This window comes from Bacillus rossius, chromosome 1, assembly GCF_032445375.1.
Source record: "Bacillus rossius redtenbacheri isolate Brsri chromosome 1, Brsri_v3, whole genome shotgun sequence".
Classification (NCBI taxonomy): domain Eukaryota; kingdom Metazoa; phylum Arthropoda; class Insecta; order Phasmatodea; family Bacillidae; genus Bacillus; species Bacillus rossius.
The window spans coordinates 337,185,312-337,201,294 of record NC_086330.1 but is presented as its reverse complement, the minus strand read 5'-3'; the positions used below and the strand labels follow the sequence as shown (position 1 = coordinate 337,201,294).

The window sequence follows — 15,983 nt, the reverse complement described above, 5'->3', positions numbered from 1 at the left end:
AAATCGGCAACAGATAGGACACAAAAAATCAGTGCCCTAAAAATAAGGGATAGGCCGTGTCCTATCGTGCAATTGGAATATGGTTAGGGTACAGGTATTGCATACACCTAAACCCTTATTTTTGTGTCTTGGAATATGGCCCTAAGTAGCAAAGATAGAGAGGAAAATAGTCATAACAATCTAACTAAAAGAAAAGAGAATATGCGACATCCTGCGGAATCGAAACAGACAATAATTTAAGTTGCTCAAAACATACATAATTTGTCCGCTTGATTAAGGTAACAACCATGGAGAGCTAGTCCATTGAAAAGTTACATTTGGGGTTGTGTTTGTCAGAGGACGCAATTTTGTTTTTTAGTTATGAAGGGGGGTTAGAGTAAAGTTAAATCCCAGTTTGTGGGGTTGCAACCCTTGTCCCACGGCCGCCATTTTGGAAAAAGCTGTTCAAATGATTTTTACGGTTTATCTGCCAAACTATAGGTCTCACAAAAAAAATTATTCAAAATTTTTGTTGCAAATAAAATTATCTACAACTTTTGCCCAGTAACTTGAAAAACCATAAATCTTTGAGAAAAAAAAATCTATTTGTCGATATAACGTTTTTTATAGTCATTTTACAAAAAAATTCTATCCGACCATTTTTATAGATGGTGTTTTAAGGAACAATTTTTATTACAAAACATTTTTTAATTTATTTATTAGTTAAGGTTTTACAGAGTTTTTCAGTATTCATAACTATACATAAATATAAATATTAATTATTTTCCATAATTTTTAATCATCTTGTTATTTGTTTTATGATAACAATGTTGCATTATTAATAATTCAAAAGATTTTTTTTTATTATTGACTCTTCCCCACCACCTACGAGGTAGAGTCTGGAGGCTCATTGTGTTTTTACGTGGTATCCCCAGTAGGCATAATCCACGGTGATTTTCTAAATCACAACTACTCTGTCCTCGGTCTTTTTGATGGACCAGGCTGCGGCTCAGCATCTGGTTGGCTTTCTATATTAAATGCTTGAGGGAGAACCGGAGAAAGAAGTGGCGTCAATGTCGGTGGTTCATCTTCAAAATCATTTTCTTCAATTAGTTTCGAGAGCTCCATTATGTTGCTGCAAATCTCCCCAGAACAATGGAAGCACACTGCAGAGCATTTCAGGCCTGCTTTTCGACATCCACACATAGCTCCACAGTTTCCTTTGCATCTGCAGAAAATTAATTTTAGAAGCTCAGGGGGTACTGGAGGTTTAGAGCTCTGCACTGGCATCAATATTTTTCCACATTTTTTCCATCCCCAGTCAACAGGATCGTTATAATTACCAAGCCATGACTGGACCTGATGGTAGACTCGGAAGCTGTGAAAGCGAGCTACATCTTGTGTCGGAGGAAGTGAATATATATTAAATGTACTCATTGTCACTGACATGGCGAATTGTTTATATCTTAGGATGTCAAGAGTATTATCATATTTATGACCACCATATAAAGAGATAAAAAAAAAGTTCACCAATGACAGTGAGCAAAGCAGGGTCAACTCTCTTGTTGAGAGGAATGACTTCAAAAATATATTATAATAATAGCAGGCAGATGTTCTTTTATTCCCAAACTGTCACTTGGGTATTTTCTACCTGCGCATTATTCTCGGTAATGACACTCTCAATTATTTGAAATTAATTTAAAAATCAGTAATTCCAAAGTTTTGTGATGGAGTGTCAAATCAATAATTAATTATTAACATTATTGCATTATCAAAAATTAAAAAGATTATCATAACAAATAACAAGATGATTAAAAATTATGGCAAATCATTAATATTTATATTTATGTATAGTTATGAATACTGAAGAATAGTTTTCGTTTCGCAGCGCTGTAAAACCTTAACTAACAAATAAATTTAAAAATGTTTGTAATAAAAATTGTTCCTTAAAACACCATCTATAAAAATGGTCTGATATCATTTTTTTGTAAAATTATTAAAAAAAAAAGTTATATCGACAGATAGATATTTTTTCAAAGTTTTATGTATTTTCGCTTATAACGTTTTTACTTATGGTTCTACGACTAAAAGTTGCCGGACAAAAGTTTTAGATAATTTTATTTGCAACAAAAATATTTTGAATAATTTTTTTGTGAGACCTATAATTTGACAGATAAACAGTAAAAAACATTTTGAACCTCTTTTTCCAAGATGGCGGCCGTGGGACAAGGGTTGCAACCCCACAAACTTGGATTTAACTTTACATTAACCCCCTTCATATCTAAAAAATAAAATTGTGTCCTCTGACAAACGCACGCTAAGCCCAAAAAAATGTAACATTTCAATGGACTAAGCAGCTAGCCACACTTCTTTAGAATGAAAGCTACCTTAAGATGCTACAAAATACAGGCGATCTTTGACACTGCTGCCAAAGGCAAATTTCTGCATAAGAACATTAACTGCATGCAGCTACAGCAAATGGACCTCCACAGTGTCAGCATCCAGCTAGCTCGAGTCGTCATCGGCCTCTCACTGAGTGGCCAGATCACACTACCTGTAAGAACAGCTGCAGAGACCACCAAAGTCAAGTACCTTTTGATCTAAGGCCTCAACGATCCAAATATCCTTGGCCAACCCTGTCTCCAACAAACCCAATGCCTGCTGGATTGTGGTCTGGGACGAATTTATCCTGGTGTTCACAATAGGATTTCTGTCGGGTGGAAGAGGCCATACACTAGGAAACCATGTCCCGGTAATGTAGAAAATTTCCGAAAGAGAGCCCGTAAGCATCTCGAACCAGCACCTAAGGACATTATCCCACAAGACAACCCTGGAGATCTGCCAGCAGTGATGCCAACTACACCACTTCATCTGAATCAGGAGATACATGAGCAGCCAGTGCAGCAGCCTAGCTACACGCCATTTTACTGGACCCAACAAGGCCCTGCTTTGTGCCGAAACAGCAGTCCATTGGAATTGCCGCTTGGGCCAGACTTGTACCATATGCCCTTCACAGCTCTGGGATGGAATGTCTCATCTCCAGGATACCTCCACTGAGCATCCAGCAGAACCTTGGTTAGTCCAGTCTGATGAAGCCACTGCCACCGCAGCAGTCGGAAGAGGAGCACACCCCTGTAGAGCCCACAACTGCACTACCAGCATCCAGAATGGTCTGTTTGTGTTCCACCTCCACAGGCTATCCAGCAGCCACAACCTAAGCATCCCAAGCCAGTACTGCTTATAAATCTGGCAGCCAACAAGATAATCAAGACATCGAATCCACCAGCCAACAGACTGATCCAGACCCTGAAGCAGTACCAGCTCTAGACGAAACAAAGAAGGATCCATGCAACTATGCGCTAACCCAGCAGGCGCCCATGCAATATAATGAAAAAAAATGAGCGATAAAATCATTGCGAATTACTTTAGCAATCCACGACTGACAAAACAATGGTGGACTGACTGAATACAAAAAAAAAAAAAAAATCTAGCAATGAAACACTAGTATTTAATTTTTGTAGGTGCGTTATAAGTAAATTAACAATGAGAAACAGAATATCCATGAATTAAGTGCATGTTAAGAGACGATAACAATAGGATAACTGCGCATAACTGGCAGAAGTAAACTTGCACAAATAGTTTAGTGCTGTGTTGACATCGTCGTCCATATAAAATCTTTCCTGACTGAAATTGTTTATAAAGTTGTCTCTCGTAAGTTGGTGCATAACTGTACACATTGTTTAATGGGATGCTTGTGAGAATATGGCGAAAATTATGTCGTAAATTCTTCAATTAAGAGAAGTAAAACATTTTATGTACCCGTAAAACGCAAATGTTTGTGTCACTTGAGTGCTTACAAATTTGAGTCAACTTTCAAGCCATACTTTCAGATTTACATGTTTTCAGAAAATAAAATTCTGTGATGATGGATTACTGATATATGAGCTTGATTATCACTGCTTTAAGTAGTAGCTTGTCACAATGCTCTTCATTTAGTCTCTCATAGGTTTTCCAAAGCATTACATTTGTGTTGTGTTTCTTTTATGTAAACAAACTACAAATAATTTATTTATATATAATTATTATTTGGCGAGAAAAAAATAGAGTAATGTTTTTGCAAGATATTTAATAAATAATTGTGTAATACATCATAAATATTTATCACTAATATAGTATTATATAATCTATAGTAAGTCAAAACATATATTGTTTTAGTAGGTAAATTACAATTACTTATTACGATAGAACCAACAGTAACAGAAATAAGGAGGAACTCAACACAGCTCTTATAAAAAAAACTGTAGATTTTGGCAGTCTTGGCTCTAAGAAAATTAAATAAATATTTCCAATTATAAATAAGTATTTGATTACAAATGAATATACCGAGAGAATATTAGAATATGAAATATAACCTAAATAATTTTCACGGTATTATGTTATCCTGCATTTTTGTTTCACAATTTTGGAGGCGAGGTATTCAGTATTATAAAATTAAATTGTTTCAAAATTCAAGTAACACAATGGCAATTTCTTTAAAGATTAGAAAGTACCAAACATTTTCCGAAATACCAGATATTATTGACAACATATATGTCCGACCTTACTCAGAAACTAAGTTTCAATGTGTCTTATAAATTAAATTGGGGAGTTTACTTCAGGATCTGTTAGCTAAGGTTTTTCCTTGACATATGTTTGAAACGCTTTTATTAACAATTTAATCTTTTATAACTCTACAGTACAACAATTTTTCTGAGCTATACGTACAGTATTATGTTACATGCATTCATTGCTAAAATATTAACAATAACCTACTTGTTTAAAGTGTAACATATGGAAAATAAATATATACAAATACATTGTATGAATAATCTCTACATACAAATTATAAATCAGTAGGAAGGATACATTTTCTGTGCTACCTCAAAATTATTACTTAACTTTGTAGTATACAAACCAGTAATTTGACATACTTATAAAAATAATTAGGGATAATCTTTAAGAAGCGAATATTTTCAGCCAATAAAAATCATATATATTTTTAAATAATTAGGCCTACAGCTAAGGTTGTAAGCATAAATAATTAAATATTTAAAATATTGATATTTTAGTGCAACATATTTAAAATAAACAAGTAAAAGTATGATTTCCTTTCTGTTTAGTTTTAAGTAAGTTGGAATTAATTACTTGTCCTGTAATTGCTAGCACACAGTACAAACACAAAAGATCTAAACAAACACTAGTTCTTGGTTCTTGATATTCATTTGGATTTGATATTAAGAAATGTTCAAATTACTTAACTTTTCACGTACATAACGCTTTCGGGGAAGCAAATATTGTTTTCTTTAAAGACATCCCGTTCCCTTCCTAAATCTTCAATTGCCTCATCAAAGTCACTACAGGGGAACATTTGACCACGACAGGGTGTTGCAGTAGCTAAGCACTAATATGCTAATACAGTTAAAATATAAAGAGCCATAATTATATTTTACTGTAAACATTTGTACATATTAACAATGAGATAAACGTGATTGTCTCAACAGTATTAAACACATATTTTACTTTAAAATTTATTTTATTTTGTGGAATATTGCCTTCAGTTTCTCGCTCAGGACTTACGGCTTCACAATAACTCGTACAAAAAAGTATGGAAATTATCACGTGTTATGTTATAGACGATGTGAATGCTACAAAAAATACTTTAAAATAGTTCTGAAGAATACTTGTCCGTAGAAATAAAGGCGTACCCTAAGTTTTGGCACGCCATGTTGCAGCCACCTTCAATGAAGACTGTTGATTGCCCTTGAAGATGGCCGAAACGTCGACATACCATAATTTCAACGTACGTGTAATTAGTTAGTGACCGTTTCCACGAAAGCATACTATCAATATTTATTAAAATGTTGTCATACACATTATTTTGGGATGTACAGAGTCTTATTCATGTCACAATGATGAAATTTAAAAAAAAAAAGAAGAGAATAGTGGACAGCACTGTGTTTCTCGCCGGCCATCAGCAATCCTTTTCTCTTTTCTACTTTCAGAAGCTTATATTACCGACTACCGCTTATTCATTTCTCGAGTCTGCTGAAGACTGCTGAGGAACGATACTTTTGGCTTTTGGGTCGGGGGACTACACATCTCGCTGAAGCTACTGGAGTGTGTGAGAGGTCGGGCGGACGCAGTTTTTTTTTTGGACAAGGTGATGATGGTCGGAGGAAAGTGTTGCTTTGGATCGGCGTGCCCGATGGTCATCAACCCTCAGCGCTGCCACTGGGGGGGGGGAGGGGGGGGGGGGTGCTGACAGGTTGGCGTCCCGAAGAGTGGTCTCGGGCTCTCTCCAGCCCGGCAGGACGAGCTCTCAGTAGACGTAGTTCTTGGCGCGGACAGTCGGGTGGCCGCACTTGCCGTGGTGCTGCTTGGTGACGAGCGCGCGCGACCGGCAGTTCTCCAGCTCCAGGAAGCAGTCGTTGGAGTAGGACTTGTTGTCCGAGCCGCAGATCGGGTCGTAGTAGTTGGGGCAGATCTTCTGGCAGCCGCGGAACGAGAAGCCCGCCAGGCAGCGCTTTATCGGCACCACGTACACGTGCTTCCTGCCGGCCGGAGCGAGAAAACAACCACCTCAGTTCCAACACATGTGCAATCCGAATAACACCAAGCTGAAACTGCCTCAAGTCAGTCAGATTTTACTAAAAACTTGATTTAAATCCTTCTTTATGGACATACGCCACTCCTGGTTTTCATTGCATGGCATAGGGAAACCACAAGAATGAACTAGAAAGATTAACACACAAATACACAGAGAGAAACTCCAATTAGGTCAGAAGTTACGAGGTGAAACATGATTTTGGTCAAACCACTTTTTTTCTCCAAAAATAATGAACCTATGGCATTTTTATGCACACTAGACAATGCGTTAAGTTGTCGTAGACAGTAATTATCCGACGGCATTGAGATCACCATAATTTTATTAAATAAAATAATTGTCGTGTGACTGCCTACGAAACTATGTCTAGCTAGACAGTTTGGACCAAAAAGGACCAAGCTGGATAAAAGTACTTTTGGCTTAGCTCCTAGCCTAATCTTTTTATCGTAAATACGATCGGCGGTTTGTCCGTGACAATGCACCGCATGCACATAGTGTGCGCAAAAACGCCACAGGTGGCTTAGTTGGCAAAAAAAAAAAAAAAAAAAAAAAAAAAAGCAGTTGGACCAAAATAACGGTTCACCTCGTAACTTTTGGAGTAATTGGACTTTGGCCGTTTTCTCAACGCCAGACGCAATAGCATTTATATGAATGTTTTCAACTTGTAAAAATTAACGTTTTTGCTGCTGGAGGGTGTAGTGAGCGTTCTAAACAAAGTCCGGCCTTAGTGGAAATTCTAGGCACAGAAAAACATTGGTCTGACAACGACGAGATAGTTATAACAAGAAAAAAATACAGATAAACAACAATCTTGGACAACACAGCGACAAACAGACGAACCCAACGATTATACAAGATAATCTGGACAGCAATACAACACAGTGATGCACAGGCGAACACAGCGCTGAAACAAAAACAGATATTCTGGAAAACACAACGACGACGCCACACACGAACACAGTAGGCTTATTAAGACAAACAGTTGCGTCATATGACATACAGTGAAAACCAGCAATGATGAAAGTCCATGAAAATGGTTTAAATCAATCATCCCTATTGAAAGAATGATTCAAATAATGTATTGAATGAGAACTTCTTCAAACCCCTGCACTTTATTAATGGGGAGGAATAGGAACTAAAAGACGCCATGTTAGTTCCAACAGTTTTATGACATAACGATGATTTTTGTTCGATATTAAAGATTGGCCTTCGTTAAGGTAGAGAGACGGACGCATCGCATACACGCATTAGAGATTTTGAAAGACCATAACCTTGTGTCTATTTATAGCATGTTAGTAATTCCTAAAACTTAATTTCTTAATTACATACTAGTCGCCATTGCTTTCACACGAGAAACTATTTGTTGCAGCTAGTCACTGTTAATTTCTGATACTCCTTGGAAATCAAATGTAATAAACTGATGTGTAAAAAGTTGAAATAAATATGGCATCTTTGGCTTTCTATCTCTCCTCCTTAAGATAATTCCTGAATTCCTGCAGATTGTTTATGCTACTAAATGTCATTGTTTAGAAAGGGAACATAACAATTTTTCAGTGAGTTACACTATGTAAACATAGGTACACATTGAAATCCCTTGATCTTCTCAAGAAGTAATAACCTATTAGTAGGGCTTTGTGTTAAAAAAAAATTCTGAACGCTCTATAGACTGTAATACGTTATCCCCGCGCCAGCGGTTTCTTTCTTGTAATTGGTGATCGCCTGACAAGAAAAATCAGGATGCCTTTGCTTCCACACTGAATGGCTGTGATAAGTCTACCAACAGTGAACACATGCCTGAAAAAAGAAATTCAACAATTCACGAAACTCAGACGATGCTAAAGTGTATTAAATCTCAGCTAGTCTCAAAAATTTTTCGCGAAAAATGCATACCCCTACCTCTTAGCATGAATTAAAGTAACTTCAACTAGCTTCCCATCTTGGGGCCATAAAGGGGTTCCAGTGGTCAGATCACTCGTCTCCCGAGTTACATTCTCGAAGAAAAGTGGAACGTGGGTTCTGTCACATGTGAGGGAAGCGTGGCGGACGTTGCCCTCGAATCACTGGGTTTTCTCGGGGTATTCCCGTCCCTTCTAGCCCATGAATGCTGTTACTGCTTCATTCTCGTATAATCAACCCAAAATCGTCTGTTATGTTCTCAGTGTATACATTTAGCCTAAATAATACCTTCATTCCATTCCAGCTTAACATAACTATTTTGAATTATTTCTAAGTGTTTCTCGTTCAGTCCAGAAGGCTTTAAAATATTACAATACTTATACTAATAGGACAAGTGTGACTCAGGCTTTGTTTAAGTTTAATTTAGTGTATTTGCTGACAAGAGTGACTGTAATAAAGTCTACCCCAAAAGTTTCAGACAAGGTGGACTGCACTGTAGCTATCAATACTTCTTTCAAATATAATGCAATGGGCAGTCATGTGAACATAATGCTCTAAGTCACACGCCTTGTTGATTATTTTTTAATTTTCTCTTCATTACTAATATTTAAGGGCTATTTTTGAAATTCTAACACGACCCTCTTTTGCCTTGTTGCCCTGCGTCACAAATATTTTCAACCGATGTTCATTAAGTGTAATTTATGTAATGGTTGTAAAACGTACTTGCACGACATTTTACACCCAATATATTACACTTAGAGAATATATATTAAAATATTAGTGACAGAACAACAAATGCAAGAGAGGCATAATGTTAACATTTCAGAAATAGTTCTTAAATAATAATAATGACGATAAAATAAAAAAAGAAGCACGGTGCGTGATAAATGAGCCTTAAGTATAATAAATATATTTTCGAAACTCCAAGTAAATACAGTTAGCATACAAGCCATTACCTTGAGATAAGTGCTCAGTCGCAAGGGGAAAAATAGAGATAATATCTGCCTTGTATTCACGTGTGCTGGAAAGTCTGGTGACAGAACTTTCTAGGCTATAATGGGCGCCGAACCACTTAAATAGCTCAGAAACCATGCATTACGAGGCTGTATACATTTCGTAACCGAATGAGTGTTCATTTTGTGGTGAAAAAAAATTTGTTTTGATAAATAATAATACATGGTTTATCACGACAAATCACGACAAAACCGTATGATAAGCTTCAATACACTATGCCCTGAATTTGCAACATGTATTTACATATTGATACTTATCGGTGGGGAGAAAAAACACTTTTTACTCTTTTGACTCAGCTAATGACGAAACACACTCGACAATACGCCTCGTGAAAATGTACTTCTTCCAATCAAAGCAGTAAGAATAATTTCTGTGGATTGCAGATGATCATTGCGCAAAGTATTTTCGTGATAAATCGTGATCTCTATAAATTATACTAAGTGGAACCTGCTGCGCAGAAGTGATAAATCTGAGGGGGCAAGTATCTATCCTTCTCGAATGTAGTTGGGAGTACTTTCACAAGAGGTGCTGAATGAGTACTGGGAACTTTGTTTAACAAAAATTATTTGTTGTAGTAGTTGTAGAAGTAGTCATAGTAGAAGTCACAGTAGTAATGAGTTTAGTAATGGAAAAATTACAGTACAGAAGTAGAAGTAGTAGATTGAATGATAGAAGAAGCAGTAATAGTATCGGTAATAGTACAGTAGTAGTTTTAGAAGAAGTAAAACTAGTAGTAGAAGTATTAACAGAAGGGGTAATATAGTATTAGACGCAGTAGTAGTAACAGTATAGTAGTAGCTTTAGTAGCAGAAATAGAAGTGGTAGTAAGACTAGTATTAGAAATACTAACAGTGGTAGTAAACAGTATTTCAAACAGTATTACCAAGATTAGTTGAAGAAGTAGAAATAGAACAATAGAAGAAGTAGTAGATTTAATGGTAGCACTCGTAGTGATATTAGCAGCAGTAGAAGTAGTAACAGTAGTAGTAATAGTATATGTGGTGGTAGCTTTAACAGTAGCAAAAGTAGTATCAGTAGTAGTAACAAAGTAATAGAAGCAGTAGTAGTAACGTTAGTAGTGGAAGTAGTAGCAGCAGTAGCAGTAACAGTACTAGTAATACTACGAGTGGAAGGAATAACAGTGGTAGTAATACAGAAACATAAGCAGCGGTAGCAGCAGTAGTGGTACGGACCCGCAGTTGTCTCGCCTCATCTCGCACTCGTTGCGGTAGAACTTGTTGTCTGAGGCGCACACGAACTCCCTCTTGTCGTCGCACACCTCGTTGCAGCGCTCCGTGGTGCGGCAGTGGTGCAGCGGCACCGCCACCACCTTCTGGCCGCACGAGTCCTTCCTCATCTGGCACTCGGACCTGCGGCAAGCACGCCCGCGCCATCGCGGTCACTCGATGCACTTCGTCCTGGACTAAACAGAAAAAGACTGCAACCAAATTATTATTTTTAAAAAATGAAAACGTGTGCAAGATAGAACACTGAAATCATGAGACACAGCACGAGTGTGTATCTTCTATCGAAGCGTTCCTATGGAGATAAATCTAAGTAAAAAAAATTATAATTTCGTTAATTTCATGAAAAGTGGTATAGAAACAATCGCTATTACAGTGCACTGTGATATCAGTACGTTCGGCTTTTCCTAGTAGCTTTTCTCTAAATTTTTTTTCTAAATCTTGCGTTACTAAACAGTATATAATTTGCCCCCACAAATTTGTTTTTTTGCGCTTGATTCACTTAGTCCCGAAACACTTAAACTATTTTTATTGATACAAAAACTATCACTTGGCTACTCTCTCCTACTTGCAAGAGTTACTCTGGAAAATAATTTGGAGATGAGTGCGTTGAAAGTAATATCGCTGCTTGTAAAATAATAAATAGTCCATGCCATGGTGTAAACACTGGATGTATTTGAAACTCAAAAGCCAGCAATTATAATTTATGTTCTGATCAATCATCCAAAGTATTTGACAGTCAAATCTACATAAGTTAATTTACTTTTAAAACATAACTCATATATTGGTTTAATAAAATTTATTTTGAACTTAAATATAATTAGTATCTGTTAAAATATTTTTGGTACATATGCGTGGTTTTCATATTGTATGTTCATACACACGTGGTTTATATCAAAATGAAGAAAAAATGGGAGAAAGAATGAAAGAGTTAGTGAAGGGCTTGATGACAGTTTGGTTATAATATTATACAATGTAAAATAACATTCCCGAACCTGTATACATTGCCATCAGAACCACACACTGGTTTGTCTTCTTCCGGGCACTCACTGGGACAAACTTCTTCCTTCGTCAGTGCAGTGCAGTTGCCATGGTGAGCCAGCTGAACTCCTTTCCTGTGAATCATACATGAGCAATTAATATGTTTTAGTCGAATGAACCAAGATATTTTAAAATTCTTATCACATCATGTTGAACGATTTCATGGCTTTACGTCTGTCTTCGCCCCTGCATTTCTGCGTGTAGGCCACACGCCGTGCGCATAATATTTGACCTTCCTTCCCAAGGAGGTATTAGTTTATGGAAAGGTTGTCTGCTATAAAGTTGAAGTCACTTGGTTAGCAGTTGGATAGCAAAACAAATCGTGTTTGTATAAGAATAATTGTAAAAAATGCCATCGTGTATTGAGTATTGTAAAACTGGCATATCAAAAACACATATGCAAGAATGAGGGTTAAACGTCAATCCAACAAAAAAATTTTTTTTATCCAGATGAGAAAATGAGGGGTGGGGTTGTTCTCATTTTTACTTTAAGTATTAAGGTGGCAAAATTTGCACAAACCAACTCCCTTAGTTCTGAACTCCTTTAATTCCGCCTACCTCCTCATGTGGTGTCCTCTCTTCTCCCTTAAAGTGTTGAACTTGAAAAAGTAGCCAAAGCTCAGTCCTATGACATATTAAACCAAAAAATTTAACCTTTTGGAGGCTTTACTACAAACGGTATGAAAATATTTGAAATGATGGTAAGATTAATATCTTCCCCACGCCTCTTTTTTCTTTGACCACTCGCCAACGTTAGCGTTGCTCGACAGGTCTGAACTAGCTTTCTTCCCAAGTGGCGTTAGAGAGTTAGGATCAGGCTCTGTGGGGATCGAGTGAGTTCGCCCTTGGTCAGTATTTTAGTAAAGTGACCATTTTTTTTGTAAAATTCCTTTTTGATTGAAACTTTCTAATTTATTGTTAAATTTAACGTACTTTCAGTATGTTTTGCTGTTTTGTATGGACCTGACGTTCATGAATCCAGAATGCGTTGTAGTTTATATGATCTTTTTTATGTGTAAACATCTTAGCTCTTGGGATACAGCATTTCGTAGGGAGTAATTTCGGGAATGGAACAGAATTCACATGGACAGGAAATGTGTAACCACGGAGCTGCCATCTGTGGTGGATGGTGCGAACCAAAATTGAAAATGTCCGCGCTGTCGTCGCTGTGTTGTCTATAATACATGTTAAGTTTCATCGTTGGTTCCACTTGTCCGCCATCAGCTGATTCAGTGTTGTTTTCTGTGAATTTTTTATCTTCATAATTTTTTGTATTGATTTATGGATTTTTTCCATAACAAACAGTACAAAAGTGCAATATTGTATTTCCAAAAAAAAAAAAAACAAAAAAAAAACACTGTGTTAAATCTAAATTTCCTGACACATGAATCATTAAAGGAATAATTTCTCAAGCTAAATTAGAAGAACTCTCTTGAAATTGAATTTCCAGTTTGTTTGAGAAAAGTATTTTAAAAGAGGGGGCCCCGAACTTCTTTTCCCTCTGCGACTAATGTAATTATCACAGGTCCCCGCAAAGTCTAGGGACATCACTGCGTTTGGACACGAGTGTGTCACATGGCTGCACTCAGGGACTGCCACGTCAGCATGTTCACATTGTAACCAGGTGGAGCCTTTCTTTGTCTGCACCACGTCGGTTAGACGCCCAAAACATTGGCTGAAGTGTGGTGTTTGCATAATGGAAACAGTTTCAAATGAATTTTCTTCATGGAAGTAACTGATTTCAACGACGGAGATTTTAATTCAAACTTGCTACCCGTCATCAGACTTGCTCAAGCACCAATTTCCGCAACGTTTTGGGGGTCGCAATATGGCGATGGCCATTTAAGTGTAACATCCAACATAGGTAACGAGCAATTCACGTGTTCACATGTTGAAAAATACACTTAAAATACGAAACTCGGACACAAAATTTAACGCAGAATACTTTAAAAATAATGCCGAGCGTGATAAAAAATACGTGAATTGTGTTTTCAACTACATTTATGCACGTGAACCACACGCAGTTTCCGCGTCAGCCACTAGAATTCGCCACCGCAGCAGCTAGGTCGACTATTGAATCATTTGATTAGCAGACCGAAGTTTTAAACAATGTTATGAAATGGCTTTGATAAAGGTAAAAAAAAAAAAATACTGACCATTTTGTTAAAATTCATTAAACAGTTAATGCTATAATGTTTCCCTTTGGCTTTGCGAACTTTGGTTGGCGCCACCCGCCACAGACGGCAGCACCGCGGCTGCGCCGACAGCTGGGACGTGACGGCGGGGTCGCACTCACATGCAGGACGCGACCTGCAGCTCGCACAGGTTGGCGTAGGTGTGCGCGTCCGTGCCGCACACGGGGTCCAGGCCGCGCTCGCACTTGCTGCGGCTGCACTTGGCAACCCTGCCGCGGCACTTCTCGAAGTCGACGCGCGTCACCCTCCTGCGCGACTGGGCCCTGCGCACAGTCGCCACACAGTCACAAACCCCCTCCACAAACCAACGAAAAACTAAGTTCATTATGGTTTTTTCTTTAAAAAAATATGGTCCGTTTGGTCATTAAAAAATTCTCGTGAGTCCTAGGGACACTAAACCGCCTCCAGTCCGATCGAAACATCGCTGCAGTACCCGTCACCTCCCTGGCTTTTTACACATCAGGTTGAGTCTGTTACTTGGAAGACGGGAAATTTTCATATTAAACAACTCCATAACCCGCCTTGGGAGCTGATTTTGGGAAATCCCCGTGCTCAGTTAATGTATATGTAGTATAAATAACAATCTTGCCAAGTTTTAAGTATATAGGAAATAACCTAAAAAAAAAAATTGGTTGTCTGTAAAGTCGGTATACGGACGATATTTTAACGTGACGTCATGACAAAACATTGATTAAATGCTTGCATACTTTTATGAATAAAAGTGAATTTTTTTTATTTTAATAATAAAAGAATAAATACTTGAAATTATACTAGTAATCAGATTTTTAAAATGCAGGAATAATTAACATTTATTGCCTAAATTGTTGTTGTAATAAGCAATGAAAACCACATTAACTTTTCACTTCACTTTATAAACAGTCGACGAAACAGTTCACGTATAGATGACTTGTAATTAATTTTAAAAACTGGTGTTTAGCTATAAAGTTTAAATATAATTATGAACAAGTTTTCATATCAATAAACTATAATCAAATATCTATCATCAGTTATATGAATCACCATAATTTTTTAGTCAATTGTAACACAACCTATTATTACTGCACTTTATGAACAAGTTTTCATATAAATAAAGTATAATCAAATATCTAACATAACCTAAATACTTGAAATTATACTAGTAACAGATTTTTGAAATGCTAGAATAATTAACCTTTATTGCCGAAATTGTTGTAATAAGCAATGAAAACCACATTAACTTTCACTTCACTTTATAAACAGTCGACGAAACAGTTCATGTGTATATATATTTTCAATGTTAGCAATTAAAACTTTAGTAAATGCTTAGAAATGAAATCGGACGCATAGGCCAATCGAGTGGAAGAGAGATCCAGCGCAAGCGTACAATGAGCATAACGGGACACAGCGTAACGGGCCAATGTACGTAACGGGTCACCTTTTCGTGCGTGCAGCCGGCGTTCATCGATTTATTAGACGTTGTCACGTCAAAAATTCCCATTTAGGTCCAGGATTTGGGGTGGCGATTTCCTTTCACGGAGAGCGATGGTAAACCATCTCGCAATCAACCTGCCACGAAAAAACACCATAGCTTTCCATTACCTGGGGTAATCGTGCTCGGACACGAATAAAAAGGATTTTTTCATCAATGCGATACACAGAATAAACAACTGGTAACAGAAGCGACAAAGTGGGTTTACACGCGTACTCGCTCATCGTTTGTTTACTATTCAGTCGCCATCTTTTCGGGGCGCGTTTAGCCAATTCTGGGTTAGCAGTTTAGTTTTAGTCGGATTTGAATTAATTACTGTATTTGTTAGTGATTACGAGTGAATTCTGGCATTGTAAATGATTTAATTATGTAGGCTTCACATTTGCGTACATTGATTAACATTATGCAAGGTTTTTTTTTTGTATTGACGTCTAATATCTTTGTACAAACGTGTACACACAGAAAATCTGACAAGATGGACAAAATAAGCTAAAGAAAATGAC

The 15,983-nt window shown here is 37.2% G+C and overlaps 1 protein-coding gene across 1 annotated transcript in view; it reads right to left on the bottom strand.

Annotated features, from left to right (window-relative positions):
* Nucleotides 1-4,088: 4,088 nt before the first annotated feature.
* Nucleotides 4,089-15,983, bottom strand: part of LOC134528093 (agrin) — a 143,748-nt gene continuing 131,853 nt past the window's right edge. Inside the window, exons 7-10 of the mRNA XM_063361347.1 lie at nucleotides 14,114-14,275; nucleotides 11,772-11,891; nucleotides 10,726-10,902; nucleotides 4,089-6,569 (exon numbers count right to left, since the gene is read on the bottom strand). Coding sequence (XP_063217417.1) covers nucleotides 6,338-6,569; nucleotides 10,726-10,902; nucleotides 11,772-11,891; nucleotides 14,114-14,275 — 691 coding nt within the window. The 3' untranslated portion in view covers nucleotides 4,089-6,337. The remainder of the gene's footprint in view (nucleotides 6,570-10,725; nucleotides 10,903-11,771; nucleotides 11,892-14,113; nucleotides 14,276-15,983) is intronic.